This window comes from Medicago sativa, chromosome 5 (genome assembly GCF_051527215.1).
Source record: "Medicago sativa cultivar Bolivia chromosome 5, Bolivia_mono, whole genome shotgun sequence".
In the NCBI taxonomy this organism is placed as follows: Eukaryota; Viridiplantae; Streptophyta; class Magnoliopsida; order Fabales; family Fabaceae; genus Medicago; species Medicago sativa.
The window spans coordinates 46,178,774-46,189,493 of record NC_140753.1 but is presented as its reverse complement, the minus strand read 5'-3'; the positions used below and the strand labels follow the sequence as shown (position 1 = coordinate 46,189,493).

Sequence of the window (10,720 nt, the reverse complement as noted above, 5' to 3'; positions counted from 1 at the left end):
TTTTCTTTCATGAACTTTGAAATGTAGGTAAATTTGTTGATGCCTTCTAATCATAGAAATGTGGTTTCTCTTGTTGGTTATTGTGCGGATGGTGGCATTAGAGCACTTATTTTTGAATATCTCCCAGGCGGGAACCTTCAGCAACGGTTATCAGGTATAATGTAATAGCCTTCTGCCTACCGTGACACCTTACGACTCGATGTAAAAACAAACAAACAAAATAAATATAATTCGTGCATTTTGACGCATGGGAATTCACTTGCACGTACAATTGCATAACTATAAACTTTGGCAGATAAAAACCCAGACGTATTGGAATGGAGGGAGCGACTTCAAATTGCCTTTGATGTAGCAAATGGTATGCAACTTATTTCAGCCATGTACATCCTTTTATATTTGTTTTCTTTCTGAAGTAACCAAATTAAGGCCAAATTAATCATAACTATATGCGACTGATATTTATTTGAAATACAGGTTTGGAGTATCTTCATAATGGATGCAAGCCAGCTATAATTCACAGAGATTTGAAACCTCCTAACATCTTGCTAGATGAAAACACGCGTGCGAAGATTTCAGACTTTGGATTGTCTAGAGCCTTCTGCAAATGACAGTGACACTCATATCCTAACTAATTGCTTTGCTGGTTCACATGGTTACATTGATCTTGAGTAAGTAAAATAAAATAAGTTCTGAATTATTATAATGTTTACTAAAAGTTCAAAAATAGCATTTTACTCGAATTAGTTTGCAAGATTTTTAAAAAAAATATTTCTATTAATTTATAATCAAGATACGAGATTTAAAGCAGAGGTATGGTAAATCTCTTCTTTGACCGGGGAGTATGGTGTTTGATAGATTTCTCGAATGCGGTACCTAATTGAAAAGTATTAGAAAAGTTTAGATTATTCTACTTCGAGAAACATTTTCAAGTACCAATTATAGACCTGCATGGGTATTATTGTATTAAGCCTGTGAGATTTAGTGTCAATGACATTGAAGAATTCATCATACTACATCTCTCGTCCTACAATCAATCAGTCATTTTCTATTCTATTGCATCTTGTTCATGTTACGAAACCGACCACTTGTCAAGTGCTGTTTTCCTATTTTATTTTATTTTTCAGTTCATTATGATTGTTATACGTGCCATTAAAACTAAATACGATTAAAAATATTACGCATGTAACATAATGATATATTTTTTGCAGATTTCAGAACACAGGAATTCTCAATAAAAAGAGTGATGTATATAGTTTCGGAGTAGTTCTGCTGGAGCTAGTTACTGGTCAACCAGCGTTAATTGGAACAGCAAACAATTATATTCACATACTACCTTGGGTTAATCGAAAACTCGAAATAGGAGATGTTCAAGGAATAGTTGATCCAAGGTTACAGGGTGAATACAATAGAGATTCGGCTTGGAAACTCATTGAGACAGCCATGTCTTGCCTTTGCCAGTTTGCAACACAAAGACCTGACATAAAAGAGATTGTCTCAGAGCTAAAGGATTGTCTGTCTCTAGTAATGACGGTTGAAAGGAGTGCAAGCCAAGGGAGAAGTTTATCAGTCAAGAGCTCTATACAGATTGAAATCATTGAATCAGATATATGTGGTCCAATTCCTAGGTAGGGTTATTAGTTCAATGAATATGTTTCTTGTTTCTCTTGTAGCTTATAAACTTTTAAGTATTTTTTATTTGATCTACGTCTACGAAAACTAGCAACCCATATTCTCTGGTTTGCATTGATATACTCAATCCTCTATGTACTGTATATTGTTGCTTTGGTCTTCCTACTTCTATTTTGGTTTGTGCTCCATGGATCTTTTAATTTCTTAATAGAAATTTTTACTTCGTTTTAATTTCATGTTACCCATTATTAGTTATATTAGCAACAAAAGAAAAGGTTATTTATAGGTCTTGCAAAAATTTCAATTGCATTCTTAAGATACAAGAAATCTCGGATTTGCGTTTTTAGTTTTTACAATAGAGTCTCACACGTGATTAATCATTATTAATCACAAGGGTCTTCTTGGAATTGAAGGCAAAAGGCCTTTTATTTTTTCACGGTCCACTTATGTTGTTTCGGGCAAATATATTGCACATCGGACCGGTGACAATCAAGGAACATAGGAGAATTTAAGGTATTCAATATCCACAATGTTGAATTTCAGTATATTTGGTGTTCCAATGGTTGGTGCTGACATATGTGGATTTTACCCACAACCAACTGAAGAACTATGCAATAAATGGATGGATTGAAGACCCTTGTGGTTAACTTAATCAGGGTTGGATTACGTGGTTTCCTGTCTGACCTGTACCTATGAACACGTCTAAAAATGTTCTTGTCTTTTAAAATTATAGTGAATACTTGTCTCGTTGTTGGGAGACAGTATTGCTAGTTGTTTAAAGATTTTTGTGTCTATGAATATCAATATTGGACTCAAAAATCATGAACTCTTCTTTGCACGCAAGCTCTATCCACTGTCAGTTATATAAATTCATTAATATTTAGAACTTTGTATTTGTGTGTATGAATTTGACACTTTGTGCTTAGTACTCTTGAATTCTGCATTATTTACTTTGACAGTTGAAGCTCACAATTTATACATCTTTAAAAATTTGACGAAGTTGGTCCAAAGCTAAACTCAGTTATTGCCTTGGCTTCCAGGAAAATACAAAGGAAACACAATGATTGCAATTGCATTTAGAGTTAAAATATTAATAAGAATTTAACTATTCTTCCATTTAAAAAATGTTTTTGAGTGAGAATTTAATCACTAAAGAAAACTTGATTTGAACATCAATTTTTTACTGCAGGAATTTGTTGATTCATTGAAATTGTGAACAAGTCCTCGTCCTTATTCCTATATCTTGCTCCTATGATCTTCAAACTAATATAGTCGTATATATGCTTCCGGAGGGATTTCAAATTGGGTTTTTGGTCATCTACGGGGGTGGTAAGAAGAATCAAGAAAAATCTAATGATATCCACATCTCAAGAAAGTAAGTAAAAAGAACTGTATTACGTAACAGAATATCCACATCTGCATATTCAACTTCATAGTCGCATTGATGCTGAACTTCACAGTCATATAGGTATGATTCATAAAGGGGATGCCTGCAGAGGTTTAAGTGAGTGCTAGGACTAATTTTTACCAGAGCATTCGATCGTACATATTCTAAATACATATATCTGTAGATTCCAATCTCATTTCAAGGAAAAGGCTTTGCAATTCAAAGCTGTTAATTTGCCAGGTTATTTTTTAATGTCGGTGACGAGTAAATTGAATTAGTACCTAAAACAAACAAGAACAAGGTGCATCGCATTGAAGCCAAGATAATATGGTCTTGGCTGCTACCCTTGTTGATAGTCACATTATAAAACCTGTAAATGTTAACACATAGTTACTTGATACCTATGAATCACTAACTGTAAAAAAATCATGAAGATTCCTCAAATAATAGATCAAATCAAGACAAGCTATTGAAAAACAATTTGTCTCAATGTATTGACTTGAAACATTGAGTAAAACCAAATAATATTCATCAAGTCATTTATTTAACATTATTTACTTATATGTAACGGTAACGTTAGGCTTTGCACTTAATATATATACACACACACACACACAAACACACACACACACTAGTCGTATTAACGTATGCCAATGAAGGTTGACTTAATTTGTATGTATTTGACTGACATGTAGGGTTGAGGGTACAACTTCCGTTGTCAATATGAATACCACTTTGATATGTGATCTCTTTGAACCTAGACCCCTGCTTTGACCCTAGTGAGTTCCGAGACCCAACTCGGCTAAACGAATATATGTAACTAATTAAAAGGTATGCGAAGCTATCATGATCATCAACAAATATATACACCTCCGGTCATTATTATAAGCAAAAAACAACATTTTGGATTCATTTATTTAATGATGTATGTGGTCTATAATAAAGACCAAATACATCATTAAATGAATGAATCTAAAATGTTGTTTTTTGCTTATAATAGTGACCGGAGGGTGTACATTTAAATGAGAAAAACTTATGGAATTTCTATTGTGCTCTCCAATTGAAAATATCTATTTATCAAAATTTCTAATTTCCTACTACTCTGCTGGTATGGAAGTACCCCAATTTCTTATTCAATGTAAGCCTCAACACGATACAATTTGCCATAGAATTGATGAATTAATTAAAGAAACAATAACATCGTGTATTTAATCCTTTCCTGATTACAAACAATATCTATCTGAAATCACTACCCAAAGCTATTGCCATGTTGCCAAACGTTTGTGCTTATTTTTGGGATCTATTCTTTCCATGATGTCACACATTAAAAGGTCAACTAATTCAAAAAAAATATCGGTGGATCATCACTGCTTCATTCTAAATTAATAATTTGGTGAGCCACACAATGCCTCTATCTCAAAGACTTTTCCACACTTCAATTGGTATGTTGTCGACCCAACTGTCAATCCATTACTCATTATTTTCAACGCTTATATTACCTCGCATTTTTAAATTCTACATTAGTAGTTATTGTTTTGGTCCAAATCTTGCATATGTAGCTTTTCCTACAAATATTCCTTTACATCAATTTGTAATCAATAGTATCTATACTATTCTATACTATTATATATATAGAGGGTGTATCAAATGAGAGGACTTTTTAAATGAGAGGGTGAGAGGATTGATTGCTAGCCAGCTGGATTGAAATGAACGGTTAGGATTAAATCAAGTCACTAAAACGCAGACGCGCTTTGTTTTTCTTCTCCACTTTGGATTGAAATGAACGGTTAGGATTAAAGTGGTGGGGTTGTTAACTTGCACCCACCTAAAAACACTAAGGTGCAAGTTAACAAGCCGCACCTACTTGTACTTTACTAAAACACCCTTTCGTCTCTCTTAAACTTTATTTTAATTAAAATGACATTTTTGTAAATAGCATAAATAATATTTGTTTATAATAGAAAAACATGGGTGTTTTGGTAAATAACTAGTAGGTGCAAGTTAACAAGAAGCCTGCATCTACTTGTGCTTTACTAAAACACTCTTTTGTCTCTATTAAACTTTATTTCAATTAAAAGGACATTTTTGTAAATAGTATAAATAATATATGTTTATAATAGAAAAACATGGGTGTTTCGGTAAATAACTAGTAGGTGCAGGTTGTTAACTTGCACCTTAGTGTTTTTAGGTGGGTGCAAGTTAACATATATATATATATATATATATATATATATATATATATATATATATATATATATATATATATATATATATATATATATATATATATATATATATATATATATATATACCCTTTTCGGCACTTTTGGCTTAGATTTTTCCTTCCAAAAATACCCTCAATTTTAATACAAAAATCACATGTAACGAGATAGATAAGAATAAAGTTAAATATTAAAACAAATGTAAGAAACAAGGTATGAATATATATATATATATATATATATATATATATATATGTCTTTTTTTCATTTATCATTTAAAAATGTAACATACTAGATATGTATAATTATACTTACTTTTTCTTTATCGCAATTATACCCTTAAACAACAAACATTTATATTTTTAGTTTTAATCAAAATCAAAATTTCATAAAAGAAACACCGTTCAAAATTTTCAAACGTTATCGTAATAAAAAGAATGTGTAAGGTTTTTTATGTCACGTGTCACTTCCATGTTTATTCTCAATATTTTATTATTTTTTATTTTTTAAAATCAATATTTTATTGAAGGACAAGCGAGGCCGCCATTGATGGAAACGGGGAGGAGGAGGATTTTTCGGAAGAGGAGATAATGGAGTTACGTGGTATTTCGTCGGATATCCATTCTTTATCCCGACTTAATACTAGTATGCGTCGACAACAATATAGAATTAATTGGCTTCGTAAGGGTGATGCTAACTCGAAATATTTCCACTCTTATTTTGGGTTGTCGGAGGCGCATAAACTCTTTGGTGTCGATCATTGTTAATGGTTTTGTGGTGGAGGGCGTGCAGCCCGTCCGTCATGCGGTGTTTTCTCACTTTACGAGACCCTTTCAACCGCATCATAAGCTTTGGCCGACGATAGATGGGTTACGGTCCGGACGTTTGTCTTACGGCGAAGGGGCAAGTCTCGTTAAGCCTTTTTCAATCGAGGAAGTAAAAGCAGCTATATGGGATGTGATAGTTTCAAGAGTCGGACCACTGATGGTATCAACTTCGGTTTTTTCAAAGATTTTTTGGATTGACTTGAAAGAGGATATTATGAGATTTGTGAATCAATTCCATCGGAATGGCAAGTTGTCAAAAGGTATTAATTATACTTTTATTGTGCTTATTCCAAAGGTTGACTCTCCTCAAACCTTAAATGATTTTCGCCCCATTTTACCGGTCGGAAGTTTATATAAAATTTTGGCTAAACTGTTGGCTAATAGATTGAGACAGTTATTGATAGATTGAGACGAGGTTATTGGGAGTGTAATTTCGGATGCTTAGTCTGCCTTTGTTAAAAACGAGACAAATCCTTGATGGGATTACGATTGCGAATGAAGTAGTTGATGAGGCTCGTAAATCCAAGAAAGAGTTGATGTTGTTTAAGGTGGACTTTGAGAAAGGTTATGATTCGGTTGATTGGGGGTATTTGGATGCGGTGATGGGAAAAATGTGTTTTCCATCTTTATGGAGAAAATGGATTAAGGAATGTGTAACGCCGGCTACAACATCCGTTCTTGTTAATGGTAGCCCTACAAATGAACTTACTTTAGGTAGAGGTACGCGTCAAGGTGATCCGCCTTTCCCCCTTTTATTTTTACATGTAGCGAGAGGGATTGAATGTTATGATGAAGGCCATGGTTGATGCAAATTTGTTTCGTGGATATAGTGTTTGGGCCGAGAATTTGGTGGTTTTATCTCACCTTCGGTTTGCGGATGACACATTACTTTTAGGTGAAAAGAATTGGGCGAACGTTCGTGCATTGCGGGCGGTTCTAGTCCTTTTTGTAAGCGGTGTCTGGTTTAAAAGTTAATTTCCATAAAAGTGTGTTGGGTTGTGTAAATATTTCGACTCTTGATTGAGTGAAGCGGCGTCATTGTTGAGATGTAAAGTTGGTAAAGTGCAATTTCTCTACCTTGGATTGCCTATTGGTGGAAACTCGCGTCGGTTGTCTTTTTGGGAACATGTGGTTATCCGTATAAAATCTAGACTGTCTGCAGTTGGCAAAGTCGGTTTCTTTCCTTCGGAGGTCGCTTGGTTTTTCTAAAGTCTGTCTTGAATGTTCTTTCCTTCTTCAAGGCTCCAACAGTACAATCTTTTCCATAGAATCTCCTTTGGTGATGATCGGTGGATACCTTGTTTTGGCATGATCGGTGGTTTGGTGATGTTCCCTCCCGAAGTCGCTTTAGCGAGTTATTTCGATTTAGCATTGAATAAATCAATAACTGTTAAAGATATGTTTTCTCTTGGATGGGGGGCAAGGGGTGAAGGTTGGCGGTGGTGTAGGGGTTGTGGGTGTGGGAGGAGGAGCTCATAGAGGAGTGTAGGTTATTACTTGTTAACGTCTCTTTGAAGCCTTTTTCTTTTGATGTGTAGAATTGGCAACCGGATCCGTCCGAAGGGTATTTGGTTTGTGGTGTGTGTGCTATGCTTACAAACCAAAAGATGTCGCAAGGATAAGCAACATGATGACTTGGTTTGGCACAAGCAAGTTCCATTTAAGGTGTCTATTTTTGCTTGGCGGTTGCTTCGAGATCGACTTCCTACTAAGTCTAATTTAGCGAATCGCGGTATCCCGAATACGAGGCGAGCTTAAGTGTGTCAAGATGTGGTCTTGTGGAAGATGCTAGCCATTTGTTTTTGTCGTGTAGTTTGCTTTGGTGCTTTATGGCCTTTATTGCGGTCTTGGATTGGTTTTGATGGTGTCGATCACTCGATATTTCAAATAATTTTGCTCAATTTACATTTTATACAAATTTGGTTTGAAATCGAGGAGGTCCTTTCTCTAACTTGTTTGGCTACTTACGATGTGGGTTCTATGGAATGAAAGAAATAATAGGCTTTTTAAGCATAAAGAAAACTCCATAGCTCGGTTATTAGATAAAGTAAAATATCATTTATTGTGGTGGATGAAAGCCAAAAAGGTTATTTTTATGTTTGGTGATCATTTGTGGCGGTCGAGTCCATTGTCGTGTTTAGGCATTGGTTAACCATTTGATGTAATTCTTGTGAACTCGCTTGTATCAATTTTAGTAGCCTTTTCAATATACATTGTCTTGAGAGGACTGCTATAGCAGTGTTATTATAATTCATTTTTGTTTGTTATTATAATTTTTTTTATTGAATTGTTAGTATTTTATGTAGCATAAATATCTCTCAGACTATATATAATATTTTCATTCATATCCATTAAATATTTCACTACATTTGTTAAATATTTTTTTATTTAATGAATTAATTGCTACATCAATTTCAGCATTATTTGTTTCAATAAATGTAGTTTTTTATTTGTTTTTTAATTTACTAATTTGCTAAAAAAACATTGAAGAAAATTTGTTATATTTTTAAAACTGATTTTTTTTTTCGAATTTTCAAATATTTTGAATTTTCATCATATCCACTTTGAAAAATTCATACTACCAAAAACTATTTATGAAAGTTAATGACCAATATGATTTTTGAATGTCAAACATGCTCGGTTTATTTTTTAATTATTGAATGTCAAAATAATTTTTATTCAAATTTGTTGCAAACAAGGTCTATGGGGTTGTTCGTTATAACTTTTAAAAAAGATCACTTTAAAGAGCATTATTTCTCCTTTTTATTGTATTTTTTGTCAAACCAGGATCTACAAAAAAAATCAAAACAATTTCAAATTAAAAGATAAAAGATTATGTTTTTTACCGAAGGAGGGATAAAATAAGTATCAAAAGATGAAAGTAATTTTGTAACAAAAAAAAACCTCATTTTATATAGTTGTATCAAATTAAATTAAATTATTTTTTTAAAGAAATGATTGTTATTACGATAAATAAACACAAAGTTTTTTTGAGCGAAAATAAACACAAAGTTGAATATACTTTTTAATAAAGTCACTAAAAAATAATTTCTAAAATGTCGAATAGTTTTTCTAATCTATAAAAAATGAGTCATATATTTAATTTACATTTACTAAAAACGATTTTATGATGTTCATGTATTTTTATCGCACAAGCAGGCCGGCCTTGAGGGAGTGCAAGGTGCTCGATAAAGCCGGGCCTCCAAAAGCTATGGGCCTAAAAAGAAATTAACTCTAATACCCACCCCCAATTAAATAAAAAATATATGTGTTACTTCATTACACGTTTGAGTTTTTTCTAGACTTTAGTTCTCCTATCTGGACATAAATCTGGTACTCTCGAACCACCCCCAATTTGTATAATCACTTAAGCACAATTTGAAAACCTATTTCATTGAAAGAATCACAACAATCATTTCTTTTTTACATAAACCATTCGTTTTTCCCTTTCCACGACGGATAAGTGACAAATCCAAACGACGATCGATGTTAGTAAATTCTACATCTCTTTCGCTTAATTTTTTTGTATTTCGTTTCATGTTTAGAATCCCTTCGATTACGATTTTTTAATAAAGCTTAACTACACACAAAAAAATTGCGTTTTTATTTTATTGGAGACCTATTTTAAATAGAGAGCCGAGCCTCCTATTTCATAGGGACGACCACAACGCACAAGGGGTCTATTTGATGCAATAGAACTACCTCCCTATGAATTTTTATTTTTTATATATTCAAATAAAAAACGACAATTGTTTATGCACATGTTCACTCCCATATTAATATTTATGTTTTATTTTTTAAAAAACTCATTTTTCCATCTGGTATAAACATCTCAATAGATAATCCATATCTACTTTAATTTTATAATCCAAATATTTTTTTTGTTTTTGAAGAATAGTCCAAATATTTTATTTGTTTGTTTTTATTACTTTGTGATTTAATTTTAACGTGATTTATTTTGTTAACCTCCTATATATTGTGTTAACCTCCTATTTATTTTGTTAACCTCCTATAAGATATAAAGGGATAATCGAGGAAATAAAGGGATGCTTTCTTATTATCATTTTCGAAGCCGGACTTGCTACGGATGCTCGAAGCGCGTGTTTCGGTTCAACCAAGGGTGGGGTGGCCATGTTCTTAAAGAAAAATTGAAACTTATTAAAGTGGCGTTGAAGGAATGGCATGATTCTCATATACTAGAAATTTACCTGCAAAAATAGATTCTTTAAAAATTCGTCGGGCGGAGGCTGGATAGTAAAGGGGAAGAGGTGGTTTTGTCGGAAGAAGAGCTTGCCGAAATGCATGGTATTTCAACGGACATCCATTCTTTGTCCCGTCTCAATACAAGTATTTGTTGGCAACGGTCTAGATTACAATGGCTTCAAGATGGCGATGCCAACTCCAAATTTTTTCACTCGGTTTTGGCGGGAAGAAGACGGCATAATTCTTTATCGTCGATTATAGTGGATGGGGAGGTGGTGGAGGGTGTCAACCCTGTCCGTCAAGTAGTTTTTTCGCATTTTAAAAATCATTTTATGTCAGTTAGAGTGGCGCGGCCAACACCGGGGAATTTGCGGTTTCGTCGACTTTCATTTATGGAAATGGGTACTTTGACTAAACCTTTTTCTATGGATGAAGTTAAGGCGGCGGTGTGG

The 10,720-nt window shown here is 33.5% G+C and overlaps 2 protein-coding genes across 2 annotated transcripts; both read left to right on the top strand.

Moving 5' to 3' along the window:
- Window positions 1-31: 31 nt before the first annotated feature.
- Window positions 32-662, top strand: LOC146922433 (putative leucine-rich repeat receptor-like serine/threonine-protein kinase At2g19230). Its single transcript, XM_085710834.1, has 3 exons — window positions 32-154; window positions 296-358; window positions 475-662. Exons 1-3 carry the CDS (start codon window positions 40-42, stop codon window positions 606-608), a joined length of 312 nt encoding a protein of 103 aa, XP_085566960.1. The 5' UTR covers window positions 32-39; the 3' UTR covers window positions 609-662.
- A 202-nt stretch (window positions 663-864) lies between these two features.
- Window positions 865-1,629, top strand: LOC146922432 (putative LRR receptor-like serine/threonine-protein kinase At4g29180). Its single transcript, XM_085711534.1, has 2 exons — window positions 865-869; window positions 1,209-1,629. The coding sequence occupies exons 1-2, from the start codon at window positions 865-867 to the stop codon at window positions 1,627-1,629; spliced, it is 426 nt and encodes a 141-aa protein (XP_085567660.1).
- Window positions 1,630-10,720: the final 9,091 nt, after the last annotated feature.

Excerpts from the sequence above, each read along its gene's own strand:
- LOC146922433 (XM_085710834.1), top strand. The coding sequence starts at position 40 with ATGCCTTCTAATCATAGAAATGTGGTTTCTCTTGTTGGTTATTGTGCG. Across the intron at positions 155-295 it reads CCTTCAGCAACGGTTATCAG|ATAAAAACCCAGACGTATTG; the intron begins GTATAATGTAAT and ends AAACTTTGGCAG. Across the intron at positions 359-474 it reads TGCCTTTGATGTAGCAAATG|GTTTGGAGTATCTTCATAAT; the intron begins GTATGCAACTTA and ends TTTGAAATACAG.